We start from the raw sequence: 15,304 nt of genomic DNA, 5'->3' as shown, positions 1-15,304 counted from the left end.
CTTCTTACGCAGGTGAGAACAGAAGCTCTTGGGATTTTTATGGGGACCACATATAAAACACACAGAGCTTTCAGAACCGTGTAACACGTTTCTTCTCTTACTCTGCAGAGCAGCGCACACTCGGAGTTGCTGAGCCACCTCTGCAGCCCCAATCAGCATGCTGTATGCTGCTCTTGCAGAGGATCCAAGTTTGCTTACCAGCACCCAGGCTGGGGGCTCACAATCACTTGTAACCGAGGTCCAGGGAGGCTGATGTCCTCAAATTGCCTCTGAAGGACCTGCCATGCATGTACACACATACACAGACATGTACACACTTAATTTAAAATAAAATAAAGCTTACAAGATACATTTTAACTTACTTTTACTTATTTTTAGTGGCTTGCCCCTTCTGTGGGCCAGTAAAATAGCAGCTAAAACTCACAAACGCACAAGCTAATCTACGGGCGCCAAAGATGGCCTCACAGACAACAGCAAACACTCGAAACACTGCACATGTGGAAGAGGAGTGGCTAAGTGTTTAAACTGCCCAGTGCTACTGACTGGCCCTGGGATCTGAGGTTGGCTCAGCGCTCATCCTCAGGTGACTCCCTCGGTGATGCCCACCGGGACTAAGACTGTCCATGAAGCTGATGGACCAAAACCGCCCACAAATCTCACCCATCCCTGTCAATCCAGACTCCTGTACATCCATACAGATACTCGCTACAACAAACTGACAAGGTTTGCTGGGCATTCACTCACAAACAGTGACGGTCATCTTAGCAACCCAACAAGCTTTTCAAATCCTTACTCACATCCTGAGATAATTTGATTTTACAGATTTTTAATTTTTTTTTTTTTATTTATGAGTGTGACACACCGGTGAAGGTGCCTGCAGAAGTCAGAAGAGGGTGTTGGATCCCCGGTTGGAGTTACAGGCTGCTCTGAGCTGCCAGACATGGGTACTGGGAGACGTACTTGGGTCTCCTGGAAGATCAGCAAGTGCTCCTAGCTGCTGAGCTGCTTCTCCAGCCCAGAGATAACTTGAGGTATGTATAATGCAGAGGCAGGTCGGGTCGCCATCATTTCTGTGTTTGAATGGCAGTGGCTGCTGGGGGCTTGTGGGAAGCCACTTTGCCTCCCAGCAACTCCAGGTATTAAAGTTTCTGTATTGCCAAAAGCAATAGAAGGCAAATCTCCTGCGATGGCCATTGGGAGGGAAATGAGAACCATTAGCACACACATGGTCAATTCCTGAACAATAGTATTGTAAAGGGTATGTGATTACTGAAGGCCTCAGAAAAGCCTCTCTGCTAATGCAAAGCAGTCAAACCGAATCTGCACGGATGGCTCTGTTAACGGCCTCTCCTTTCAGAGCACTGGTAGAGAAAAGTACTGTTTTCCATCTACGGAGGAAAGTAAGACATTCCTATATAAAAACTGACTTCAGTCTTAAAGGAACAATCTTATCAATCAACATTTTTAAGTCTATTCTGGAAACACATAAAGGCCTAAAATTTCATTTTCAGTTGACTGAGGTGTAAAGATAGGTACACCTTAGGTACATCAAAGATAGAGACGCACGTGTTTGCTTTTCCTGCAAGCGAATTCTGTAACAGTAAGAAGCATGTTTGTACAAATACCTCTTAAAATCCAGCTTGATGCCCTTATTGCTCTTGATGACCTCAGCCAGCCACTCCTGCAGAGTGTTATCACTGTATGTCTCAGGAGGATGGGCCATGATTGGCTGGCCATGCTCTGATCCATCACTAGGAAGAAGGACATCAGCCTCTATCATGTGGGCAGCACCTGCCCAAGTAAGAGAGCTATGTTACTGCCAAACAAGGAGGAAACTACAGAAGCAGCGTGCCATGGGAGGAAGAAGGGAAGGAATCACCCAACCTATGAATCCTTTCTGGTAAAGGGAGGAAGAGGGAAGGAATTACCCTACCTACAAATCCTTTCTGGTAAAGGGAGCACAGAAAGGGAAGGGAAGCCTGTTCAGTATTGTTGGAGTTTTCTAGTAGCAAAGATAGTTTATTTGAGCTGAGAGTGTCCCTCAAAAGTGCTGCTTGCCTAATAGTATGAGCAAGACTCTGGTTCTACCTATGGTACCAGACAGACATATACAAACCTGATACAAATACAGAGACATGCACACACACAAATATGCAGATGCATGCACACAAACACATAGACAGACACATGTACACACACAGAGATACAGACACATGCATAAACACCTGTATATACAGATACAGACACATGCATACACACATACCTGCACATACACAGAGATATATACACAGAGACACACACATACACACCCTCACATACATATACAAATGCACACATATGCATACATACATACATACAGACACATACATTCACATTTATACACAGAGATACACAGATGCATGCATATACATACATGCATGCATACACACAAATACACAGACACATATACACACACAGATATATAGACAGTTGCATGTATTATCTTCTTGATATTCAAATTAGAATCCAAGGACATTCATTGTTCATACCTGAAATGCTACACAAAAATTATTGTCTTCGATTTAAAACTTAGCTACTTTTGAAAAGTGGCCTGTTTGGCGGGACAGACTATCACCACACAGTCTAAACTTGCCTCAAACTTGTAGCTGTGCTACTCCATCCTCCCAAATGCTGGGATTGCAGGCATTCACCACCACCCTAGCCCTGGATGCCTGCTCCCAGGAGATTAACAGAACAGACAGCGGCTGCTGTCCTAACGAAACCCTGACATAAAGTACCACCCCTGGGACCCGGGGAAGCCTTAGCAGGTAAAAAAGGAACGGTTCATGAACTGACTTGAGAATAGACATCTGTCTTAATTTTTATAGTTATTTCTTTATTTTGTGTATATATGTGTCTGTGTGCATGCATGTACATGCGGCATGCACGTGGAAATCAGAAACAATGTATGAGAGCTGGCGTTCTCCTTCTGTCCTGAGGGTTTGGGTACTGAACTGAAGTCGACAGGCTTGCTAGCGAGCACCTTTACCTACTGAGCTATCTGTTTTAGACAACAGTAAACTTGGCATCACCGTCATTTGTAGTCAGGGCAGAAGATGGAGAGGAGAGGACACCAGTGAATTTGTGGAGTTGATGTATGTGGTTTCCAGGAGATGCTTCAAGTGTCAACTGGTTTCTTTGAACAACTTACATTAATAATGAGAAGAAAGAAGATAAATAGTTAATTGCTGGGATTTTTAGTAGGATACTAAAGAAGGATTTTCAACTTAGCCCCAAATATCTTTCTAGAGACTTCCATTTTCCATACAATGCCACTGGCAATTAAATTTAGATGAGTTTGGAGAAAAACCTTCAAATCAGAGCACTACAATAAAATATAATTCCAGTGCCAACGCAGCCAACAGGGCAGCTGCAAGGCCTTTCTAAGCCTCAGGACAGCACCCACCCCCACAGTGGATGAAGAGAACGTAGAATACTAAGAGTATCTGCCCACAGTAACCGAACCCGCAGACCAACCAAGCCAGAGTGAAGACCACCACAGAGCAACCGGGGCATGTGGCTTTTGACGAGAGGAGTGTAATAAACCCACAAGCTGGGGCTAGAGAGATGGCTCAGTGGTTGCCACTCTGGCTACTCTTGCAGAGGACCTGGGTACAGTTCCCAGCATCTACATGATAGCTCACAACTGTCTGTAACTCCTGTTCCAGGGATCCAGTGCCATCTCCTGGCCTCTACAGACAATATTCATGCATGGGACACAGACATACATGCAGACAAAACATTCAGACACAGAAAATTATTAAATAAATCTTAAAAATAAAGCTCACATGTTTATGGGAGATAAATACAATTGAATCAAAATGAAGAGAGGTAGTTCAAATAGAGACTTAAATGAAAGTCTGTGGGTTCCCAAAGTTCACAATCAGGTCTGAGCAGTCAGTAGCAGATGGGACCACTTCCCAAAAGACACCACCAGAGGCTCCAGGGTATTTCTCTTTTTAAAAAATTATTACATATTTTGAACCAGGTGGTGGTGGCGCACACCTTTAAACCCAGCACTTGGGAGGCAGAGGCAGGCAGATCTCTGTGAGTTCGAGGCCAGCCTGGTCTACAGAGTGAGTTCCAGGACAGGCTCCAAAGCTACAGAGAACCCTGTCTCAATAAACAAAGCAAAGCAAAACAAAAATCATTACATATTGTATTTGTTTATGGGGTCACACGCATGCCATGTTGTGCTGTGGAGGGCAGAGAACAGCGTGTGAGACTTGGTTCTCTCCTGCCATCGCCGTGTGTGTCCCTGGGATTCCACTCGTGCTGTCAGGATGGGGGTAACCGCCTTTGCCAGCCCATCACGGGTATTTAAGTTTCTAGGAAGCACAAATCTAAATTGCAGTCACATATATCAATTCGTACAGACTGGGGTGCTGGCCAAAGATGTGAAGATTTAGGACCCTCTCCTCAGGTACAATCACTGAAGCCATGAGCACCCGTAGCCTGGCTTCTAGTAACCCATGTCTAATCTCTCGTGGCCCAAAGAACCTTCCACAGAGGTCAGCCTCGAGAAAAACAACTTACATAGCAAAATTAACTCCTTAACAAGACTATGGGAGACTGTGCCATCAAGCCTGTTGGGCATCCCACAGTGAGACTGTCTCCTGGTCTTTCTTGCAAGGAGGACTTCTATCCCCTCCCTTTCAGGAGTGCCATCCCATTTCTGGGAATTCACCACTGCTTCTCTTCAGTGTATTTTAACACCATTTCTCTGTGTCTGTTCACATCTGCTGACTTCTTTTTAGGGCAGACAGTAACAGGGTTTGTAGCAGCCCAAAATGCAAACAATAGTTTGCATTTTAATTGTGGAGTGGATAAAACATGCTCTGTGGATACAATGTACTCCTTTGTGTGCAAAAAGGAATCATCAGCAACCCACGCCAGGACCTCAGCAAACCTCAGAAACACACTCACTAAGGAGCAACAAGGAAGGTACAAGGCAAGGAGATGCGGAGGATCCTTAGCGTGGGGGGAGTGTTCCAGTCGGGATTCAGGAACAGGCCCAGCGGGGTGATACAGTTCTGTAACTCCCACTGCTGGTGAGATAGAGTTCAATCAAGCCCTGCCTAGACGACAGAGAACATTCAATGAAAACTAAAAGGACCAGCTGGAGAGACCGCTCCGCAGCTGGAGTTCAGTCCAAGCACCCACATGGTGGCTCATGATCATCCGTAGCTCCAGTCCCAGGGAGTTTGATGCAGTCTTCTGGCCTCTGGGCACCAGGTACACTCATGGTGCACAGACATACATGCAAGCAAAACACCCAGATACATAAAACAAATAAACCGAAAAACACAGACAAGCAAAAAAAGGAAAAAGAATGCTAGGGCATAGATTAGTGTTAGTGCTTGCCCAGGGTGTTCCAGGATCTGGGGTCAACATCAGTATTGCAAAGCACACAAAAGCAGCCGGTGTGAGGACAGCAGGGGCTCAGCCATGCAAGGAGCTGGAAGGCCAGCAAAGAGGGAATATCAGAACCACAGCAGGCAGATCTGAGACTTAAGCTAGCTTGTGCAGGGTTTTCAGGTCACTGTGATGGTCTGGAGCGCCAGTAAACAGAACGCATCCTCTACACGATGGTAGGAGATGAAGCAGCAGGGTAGCAGATGGGTGTCAAGTTGTTACACTGTGACGCTAGGACAAACGGCACAACTCAGTTGAGGGGGAAATGAGCCTGATGATGTCTAACTGTAGCAATCGACCCGTGCTCAAATTCTGGAAGGGAGTCTGTCTCCAGAGCCAAGTCCAGCTGCGGCCACACAGCTGCTGCCCACTCTCCAGGGAAGCCGCCCACTCTCTTGCCCACTGCCTGGGACATGGCTGCTGCCCACTGTACAAGGGAACTGTGCACTCTCCTGTCCACTGACTCTGGCAGACGGGCTCCCAATCCAGCGAACTCATCGACATTTCACTTGGATTTCAAAAAATGTACTGAGTTCGTAAATTACCCAAAGTAACCTGAAGTAGTCAGGTGTGGCAACTCATATCTGGAATCCCTTGGATTCTGGACTTGGAATGCTGATGCCAGCCTGGGTTGCATACCAAAGACTGCTTCAAAAAAATAGGAATAGGAAAATAATTTTTAGCAGAAATAGCAGAAGCCACTTACTCCTCAGTGCCTCACGCATCTGGGACTTGTGGTTGGCCGCGTGATACCAGACGATCTCAGCGCCATCTTCTGTCGTGATCTGATTGTTTCTGAGAAAATAATCCAGTACATTTTCACTCCAGGATCCTGAAATAACAACATTTACATGACAGAGAATATTGTTTTTGATGGAGTACATGTTTAAGGTGGACAGCACAATGTTGTGAGATGCACGTGGCGAGTAAAACCGTTTCTATGCTGAGGCGAATAAGCATGCCATCTTCTCTCCAGTGACTGTGTTTAAATTTTGTTGGTGCATGTGTACAAATGTAAGTGCACACATGCACGCACATGCATGAGGAGAAGCTAGAACCTCACAAGCATAAGTCTCATAAACAGAACACTTTCACTACCTTTATTCCTCATGGAGTACACTAGATCTCCAGACTCGCTCATTCTGCATATCTGCTGGTTTTTGGTCAACACTTCCTCATCTCTCCCAGGAATAGCCAATGTTGTGTTCTCTATTTCTATGTATTTGAGAAATTTTACATTCTACAAATAAAAGAGATCATGCAACATATTTTCTTCCTGTGGCTGGTTTATTTCACTAAGCACAATAATATCTCCTGGGCTCACATGTGTGGCTACTAGAAAGGGCTTTGTTAGCGCGAAATGCTGTTCTACCCATTAGCCTGTCACTAGACTTGGGGGCTTCCACGCCTTGGCTACTGTGAACAATGTCCACACACATCCCTTTACAAGTGGTTTCCTCCCCATGGTATGTGCCCACAGTGGGGGACTGCTGGGTTTCAGCGTTAAAAACGTTTTTATATAAAGGCGCAAAAGATATATTGAGAGAGAAAAACCAAGCAATTAGGCTAGGAAAAGCAGATTCACAATACATATATGCACTGTGACATGTGGGCTGCGGTACATGTAACATAAATCATGCTGCAGTCAGCAGCCATGTGCTGTGCTCTGCAGACTGGAGGTGTGAAAAGCAGGAAGACAAAAAATGCTAAGAAGCAGACACTGAAAAGCAGAAAGTCTACATTGTGTCCTCCAAAAACCCAGGTCCTCTGCATAGAGACAAAGCTACACTAAAAGACTGAGGGAGGTTCTGTGTGTGTGTCCCCGCCAAGCGAGACCGAAAGTCCTGAAAGTGTGTCCACAGAGCCCCTTTAACACCGTGAGTCCATGTGTTACTGCAAATCTGCCTTCAGACCATGCATGACCCTCTGGGCCGCTGAGGGCTTGAACTCAAGGCAGCAATCACAGGCTCAGTCAGCACAGACAGACACAAGTAACACTCACATTGCCAAGTACTCACAGCGTACCAGGTTTTCCTTTAATCTCCTCCCTAAGCACCGTTATCCAGTGCAGTGCCTACGCACGTTGCCAACTGTTGACTTTTTAACTCTGCCTGGCAACCTTCAAAAGTCTAAAAAATCAGCCTGGTCTACAAGAGCTAGTTCCAGGACAGGAACCAAAAAGCTACGGAGAAACCCTGTCTCGAAAAAAAAAAAAAAAAAAAAAAAAGTCTAAAAAATGCTATTTCACATTGCAAGTAAGATACCAGGAAAAGTCGAGGCTGGAGAGATGGCTCGGTGGTTAACGGCACTGCCACTCTCTCAGAGGATCCAGGTTTGATTCCCGGTACCAACATGAACGCCCTTCTGTTATCAATCTGTTAACTCCAGTTCCTGCAGGAAAACTCCCCCTTCTAAAGCACAGGCTCGCATGCAAGCAAACACTCACATATATAAAATAGAAGTAAAAAGTAAATCTTTAATATCTATTCATTGGGAAAAGGAATCTTTGGTCAGAAAATAGGACTTCTTTTAACTACCTCTGTTCATTTTGATCCAAGTGCATGTATCTCCCATAAACATGTGGGCTTCATTTTTAAGATTTATTTTCTGTGTCTGAGTATTTTGCCTATGTATGTTCACGATGTGTGTGCTTTTTGTCTGCAGAGGCCAGAGGACAGCACTGGATCCTGGAACTGGAGTAACAGAGAGTTGAGAGCTGTCACGTGGGTGCTGGGAACTGAACCCAGGTCCTCGGCCACAGCAGCCGGCGGTTTCCTCCCAGCTCCAGCATGTGGATTCTGACATACCAAATTACAAACCACTCCTTTAGTCATAGAACTGAGGAGTTGGAAAGACAGCACCTGCCAGCCTGTGGCTTAGCAAGCACTCTGAAAAAATAGGGGAGTCCCCAGTGCCCCCTCCACTGCCCCCAGAGTTCCCCCACTGCCCCCAGAGTTAGCCCTGGCCCCGGAATCCCCCCACTGCCCCAGAATCCCCCCACTGCCCCGGAGTCCCCCCACTGCCCCGGAGTCCCCCCACTGCCCCGGAGTCCCCCCACTGCCCCAGAATCCCCCCACTGCCCCGGAGTCCCCCCACTGCCCCGGAGTCCCCCCACTGCCCCGGAGTCCCCCCACTGCCCCGGAGTCCCCCCACTGCCCCGGAGTCCCCCCACTGCCCCGGAGTCCCCCCACTGCCCCGGAATCCCCCCACTGCCCCGGAGTCCCCCCACTGCCCCGGAGTCCCCCCACTGCCCCGGAATCCCCCCACTGCCCCAGAGTCCCCCCACTGCCCCGGAGTCCCCCCACTGCCCCAGAGTCCCCCCACTGCCCCGGAGTCCCCCCACTGCCCCAGAGTCCCCCCACTGCCCCGGAATCCCCCCACTGCCCCAGAGTCCCCCCACTGCCCCGGAGTCCCCCCACTGCCCCGGAGTCCCCCCACTGCCCCGGAGTCCCCCCACTGCCCACAGCGGCACCCCCAACTTCCTCCAGCAGCCTGTGCTGCTCCCGGCAGTCCCCTCAAACACAGGGCCCTGTTCACAAATGCAAGAGTATGCATGACCATCATCTTTTAAATATCTGAGTTAGTCATTTTAGGAAGCACATTAATTCTTAGTTCTGACAAATACCAACAAAGAAGAAAACAATTACATCACAGTATATATCATAATAGAAACATAATAGGTGTGGTATTGGACACTTGAATCCCATAGCTCAGAAGCCTAAGACAGGAAGATGATGAGTTCAAAGCTAGCCTGGACTGCACAGTAGAACTCTGCCTAAAACGAGGTGAGGAGGGACAGATAGATAGAGATCAACTGACTGAGAAAGTTAGTCATTCTTCCCTGGCACACAGGGTACCAGAACACACCTAGACAATAGGCTTTGCTATGGCGCCTTCCGGCCGTTCATACTGCATTTGGAGTTTTCATAAAGGAACCTTACAAATCAGCAACAAGACACAAGGATGCAGGACTTGTAAGTCGAATACCTTATCTTTGGGTAGATTACTGCTCTGTACTTAGGGACTTACGATGGGGTGATGTCCAGATAAACTAACTGTTGGGTTAGAATATCCTAACTCAAAAGACATTCAACGCACCTACTGAGCATCACAGTGCAGCTCAGTTGATTTTAAAATGTTTGAAACATGTGAATTTGGTCTCTTAGAAGTGACCAAGGTAACTTTAGAAGCCACTTAGTTGGGGGCTTGCTGACAGTTTGAGAGGGTGAGTCTACAACCCTCGCAGAATGGCAGCTGGCAGGCAGGCAAGGTGCTGGAGCCATAGCTAAGAGCTTATATCTTATTTGAAAGTTGAAGGCAAGGTGGGGTTGAGCCTGTCATGGAGTTTTTTGAAACAAAGCCCACCCCCAGTGACACACCTCCTCCAATAGGCCACACCCCCCCAACAGTTCCACCAACTAGGGACCTAGCACTGGAACACAGGACTCCATGGGGGGGGGGTGTCATTCTTATATCTGTTCTTTGAGAAATTTACTCTTTGGATTTATTCCATAGACAGATAAATTCATTTGGGAGAATGCATTTCATTCAGGAAACTTAATGAACTGTTCATAACAGCAAGAGAGTGAAACTTCAAAAGTCTGCGGTCACTAATTTGGACCATTCTGCAGCCCTTCAAATGAACAAGGCAACTATCTATGTACAAAAGGATTTCCAGGCCGGGTGGTGGTGGTGCACGCCTTTAATCCCAGCACTCGGGAGGCAGAGGCAGGAGGATCTTTGTGAGTTCGATGCCATCCTGGTCTACAAGAGCTAGTTCCAGGACAGGAACCAAAAGGCTACGGAGAAACCCTGTCTCAAACATCCAAAAAAAAAAAAAAAAAAAAAAAAATTCCAGGGCAGTAGTAAGGAAAGCATTAGGAGCAGTGGTGCAGGAGGAATAATGGGTACCAGCCAACAATAAGTTACACAGCAAAGAAGGAGTTAAGGCTGCCAGCCAGGTGCCTATGTGAATTCAGGGATTCTGTTTTATTTCGTGCAAGTGAGGACATGAGACATTTTAGTTCCAAATGGCATTGGGTTGCTATTCAGATGACTGAAATGGGAGGGTGTTTATTTGAGTTTATAAATGTCAACAACAGGGTCCTCTTAAATCTAGAGGGAGGAAGGCCAGTGAAAGCTGAGGTGATGTAGTGAGGGGAAGCCCACCAGTCCTTTCTGGCTTCAGAGATGCAGGAAGAGCTCCTATGAGCCAAGGAGCCAGAAAGACAAGAACACTGCCACCCACACCTCCTGGAGAGGAGCACTCCTGGTAACACCGTGCTTTTAGCTCTTGGAAATCTGGCTCAGACTTCCGATACCACTTGGGCAAAGCGTTGGACACAAGGGAACCGGAAAACTGCAGCCGCATGGCGGGAGCTATGTCTCCTCTGTCAGAATGCCCCTCTATGTTTAAATGTCCTTAGGCCACAGTTAGGCTGTTCCTGCTGGATCAGAAACTAAGGCATCAGGGTCTTCTCCACACTGTGCTCAAAAGACCCGTTGTCATTATGTTGTAAAGTGGTGTGCCCGTGTGTGCACGTCACATGCTCCTGAAGAATAGGTGTCATTCTTTGGAAGCCTCCACCTTGTGTTTTGAGAAAAGGAGGCTTGCTTGCCTGGGGCATACCAAACAGACAAGTCTGGCTGGCTTGCTAGCCACCCCCGGGGAGCTGTTTCCACCTCTCCAGGGTGACCTGTACCGGGGTAGCTGGTTTTCACGTGTTCTGTGGATGGACCTCTGTTCCTCCCGCTTGCAAAGCAAGTAGTTTATCAAATGAGCTCTCTCTCCAGCACCCCCACTGGGATTTTGATACCCCTCTCTCTTGTGGGGACCATGAGACAACACACTTAAGAGATATCAGGTTCACTAGGGTTTGGAAGGCCAAAAGGGTCACCTTAACCCACATATCATACACAGCCACAAAGACTTCCTTAAAATCCACAGCCCCAAACCAGAGGGAGGCCTCCAACCTGGGGAAAACCGTCTTATTTTCTCTTCGGAGTTTGACAAAAAGAGCAACAGACAAAAAGGAAACGAAGTTGGAGGGAGGTTTGATTGGCTGAGAGGAGATGTGGGAAGGGCAAGGGTGAACAGGATCAAAATACATTGTATAAAGATCCTCAGCGGGTTAATACAAAGTACTATCTAACATGTATATGCGTGTTAAAATGTGGTAAGTAAGCTGTCTCCGGAAGGACCCACCAAGGAACCAACAGCAGAAGCCTGAGGGGAAAACGGGTTTTAAGACAGGGAGCATAGCCCTTCCGGGATCATTCCGAACTTTTTATATTAAGAACGAATTTTCAGTTTGTATTTGAAACAAGTGAGTTACCCTAAATTGTTCCTAAAAGCCCCCTTGTGACATGGAGACACTCACTCCGGTCTCTGTAAAATCCGCCACCAGGCCTCCTTCACACGTTTAGCATTCTCGAACCTTCCACACCCAGCTGGCGTTTAGTTCCGGAATACCAGAACAGGGAAAGGAGTAGGCGGCGCCCGCCCAGCTCTCGGCGCTTACCTGGGCCCCCAGCGCATGCTGCCATGGTGATGGACGGACGCCGCCGTCTGCGCAGGCGCTAAGGGTTGGCACATATGGGCGTGGCCTTGGGTGGCGGAAGCCAGATGACCGGAACCTCGGCGCCTTGAGGAATTGGTGCGCACGCGCATTGTAGCAGCTGGGTAGGCAGGGGCGCTACGTCCAGTTGCATCGCTGAACTACTTGTCCCAGGGGGCTGCGGGCTGCAAAGCTAGGAGACATCACGTGACAGCACGAGTGGACTCGGTTCTGGCCCAGCCTTTCAGAGGGTAATGATTTGAAAGTCGCTTTGACTAAAATGGCAATTATTTTTAGCCTCAACCAGACCTCCGTAGTCTCTTTCCAGCCCAGCCAGAATTTTCCATCTCAGAAAACACATTAGCCCTATCGTTTTATAGCTTTTCGTTTTCTGCCTGTATCTTGGCATTTAAATTTAGTTTTCCTTTTTACACATTTAATTACTTCTTTACAGAAAGCACAAACCACACACCCCTCACCTCGAATTTATTATAGGACCAAGTGTGAGTGCCCATGGTCCAAGAACACCAAATTAGCTGCCCCAAATACCTTGCGGTTTCATGGAGTTTTTGCTGTTTAAGAAAGTCATCCATCATGGAATTTCCCAAATACTCGGGTGGAAACATCAGGCGTACAGTTTACAGCAAATGAGGTCATCTTGGTTTATGTTGTCAGGGTTCAGTTGCTATCAGAGGCTGATGGAGATTAGTGGCGTGCTGTTAACACACTCCAAAAGGTTTCCCTTAGTCACAAGGATGTCAGGACAAAAGTGGCCAATGCTATTAAGGGAGCATAATAGCAAAAGATGGTTGTCTCTGGATCGTCAACATACCAACGCTCCACAATTGGGAAGTTCTGACCTCGGCATTGCAGGACCTTTTTTATCATAGCTGTGGCTCCCCCACCACTTTAGTTAACACATCTACATGATTCTGTTTTTATTTATTCTGTTGCTGAAATATAGTTTCCTTGTGTATCTACTTATTTTGTACTGTTAGGAGATGATAGCACCTTCCCTGAGTCCGACAACAGAGGATTTTTACACTTTTCCTGGCACTGGGTGGCACATTCAGTATGGGAGGTTTTTCCGGATATTGTAGCTATTCCCCTTAGGTTTTTCCATTTGTGGTGTTTCACCCCAATAAAGGTGAAACCCTTGGAGTTTGCCTACTTAAGCGAGGGCCTTCAGTTATGCATACTGCCTTATGTGGAGCCTGAACTGATTGCTGCCCCATACATGTGGGTGATTGCCCCAAGAGGCACCACTAGCTTTTATCTTGTAACTGGGCATCCCTTGTTAAACTGTTGTGATGTTTTAGGATGAAGCTGCCATTTAGTCCGCTTTGTTTTCAGCACAAACATGGATCCTATCGTGCACCTTCCAGAAACACAGCTTCTTGTGTTTGCACATTTGTGTACTCTTTGCATTTCACACCTACTACTTGTGGCAAGGACTCCACCAATCTTGAACTGTAAAATTTTACCAGAAAAGCCTGTAGCTCTTTTTACTGACTGCTGAAAACATTAGTGTGTTGGTCATGAGATACTAGATGCTACAAAGAACAAGTCCCACGGAACTTAAGCTTACAGCAGAGTCTCCTATGAGTTGGTTTTAGCTGTGAGGGTCAGGAGTCGGAAGCTTCAGAGGGCAGGTCTCTGAAGGTGAGCCCAGTCCGAGCCGCTTCAGAGGCTGGTTTAAAGGTCTGGCTGGGCTTCGATCCACTTTCCATTCAAGCTCAGGAAGCTTCAGGTCCTTATCAAATAGGTGTTTCTGCAGTAGCCAAAGAAGTACTGGATAGATGGTGGTTGTCAACATGTGGGTCAGGACCCTTTCACAGGGGGCACATACCAACTATCTGCATGTTGGATATTTGCATTATGACTCATAACAGCAACAAAATTAGTTACGAAGTAGCAATGAAAATAATTGTGTGGACGGGGGTTTCACTAAGCATGAGGAACTGTAGTAAAGGGCCATAGCATTAGGACGGCTGAGAGCCCTGAGAGATGAACAGAGAGGGGTTGGTGGTGAGGAGTCTCTCGGGTTCTCCCTTCTGCCAGTCTGTTGTCATCCGTGGATAGCAGGGAACTGCAGCAGGAAGGGAAGGGGGTGGGGACCGCTGTAAGCACCTCTAGACAGTGCTGTGGCCCTCAACAAGCTCCTCACAGCTGTGCTGACCCCACCGTAAAATTAGTTCATTGCTACTTCATAGCTGTAATGTTGCTATTGTTATGAATCGCAATGTAAATGTCTGTGTTTTCCAATGGTCTTAGGCAACTCCTGTGAAAGAATGGTTCAGGGCCGGGCCGTGGTGGCGCACGCCTTTAATCCCAGCACTCGGGAGGCAGAGGCAGGCGGATCTCTGTGAGTTCGAGTCCAGCCTGGTCTACAAGAGCTAGTTCCAGGACAGGAACCAAAAGCTACAGAGAAACCCTGTCTCGAAAATCCAAAAAAAAAAAAAAAGAAAAAAAAAAAAAAAAGAAAAGAAAGAATGGTTCGACCCCAAAGAAGTCATGACCCCCAGGTTAAGAACAGATACTTAAGCTTATTTTTAATCTTATGATTAAAAATTAATAGAGCCTTAACACTATTTTTTCAAGGACCTTTATCGGAGCACTTGAACTACAACTTACCTGTATAAGCATGGGAATAAAGTTGAATTTTGTTTCTACAGATGCAAAAAAAAAAAAAAAATACTTGCCCAAAGGCATTCATATGAAATAGAATATTAAGAACACAATTTTAAACTACCAAAAATCCTGGAGTGAAAAAAGTAAGAGAGAGTAATGGGGATAAATATTACCAAAGTACTTAATATGCATCCATGAAAATGTCACAACGAAATCTATTCTTTTTCTGGGTCTGGCCAAACACACCTGTAATTCCAGCACTTGGGAGGCTGAGATGGAGGGCAGCCTAAGCCACACAGCTAGACCTTGTCCTAAAAAGAAGCCAACCATTAATTTTTACAGTCAATATACATTAACAAAAATGTGGAAGACTAATGTATCAATTAAGTGGAAAAAGATAAATTAGATGGTAAGGCTTAGTGCCCAGCAAAAAAAAAATTCAAATAAAAATCTGCATGCAGGTGTGTAATAAAATTGTTATGATGAGAATACTAAGAACACAGACTAGATTTCTAAAGGATTTTTTGTTCCGTTCTGCAATTAAGATGTATTTAACGAGTCACTGAGTAAAAAGTGTTCTGACAGAAGCAACGAAGCCTTTACGGCCCTAGGTATAAAGCTACATAGCCCAGGGAACTGAGGTGCGAAAACTTAAAATGTGC

At 46.5% G+C, this 15,304-nt stretch overlaps 1 protein-coding gene across 3 annotated transcripts in view; it reads right to left on the bottom strand.

The window, feature by feature from the left end:
• Fam151b (family with sequence similarity 151 member B) overlaps positions 1-12,032 on the bottom strand; it is a 33,737-nt gene extending 21,705 nt beyond the window's left edge. For 2 of the 3 annotated variants that reach the window (XM_057790008.1, XM_057790010.1), the window contains exons 1-3: positions 11,976-12,032; positions 6,161-6,286; positions 1,626-1,791 (exon numbers count right to left, since the gene is read on the bottom strand). In XM_057790008.1, the coding sequence (XP_057645991.1) occupies positions 1,626-1,791; positions 6,161-6,286; positions 11,976-12,000 (317 nt within the window). In that variant the 5' untranslated portion in view covers positions 12,001-12,032. Of the gene's footprint in view, positions 1-1,625; positions 1,792-6,160; positions 6,287-11,834; positions 11,908-11,975 lie in introns of those variants that run through there. The other variant, XM_057790009.1, reaches the window with a different exon arrangement.
• Positions 12,033-15,304: the final 3,272 nt, after the last annotated feature.

The sequence above is a fragment of the Chionomys nivalis genome, chromosome 15, assembly GCF_950005125.1.
Source record: "Chionomys nivalis chromosome 15, mChiNiv1.1, whole genome shotgun sequence".
In the NCBI taxonomy this organism is placed as follows: domain Eukaryota; kingdom Metazoa; phylum Chordata; class Mammalia; order Rodentia; family Cricetidae; genus Chionomys; species Chionomys nivalis.
This window is presented reverse-complemented; position numbering and strand designations above follow the sequence as displayed.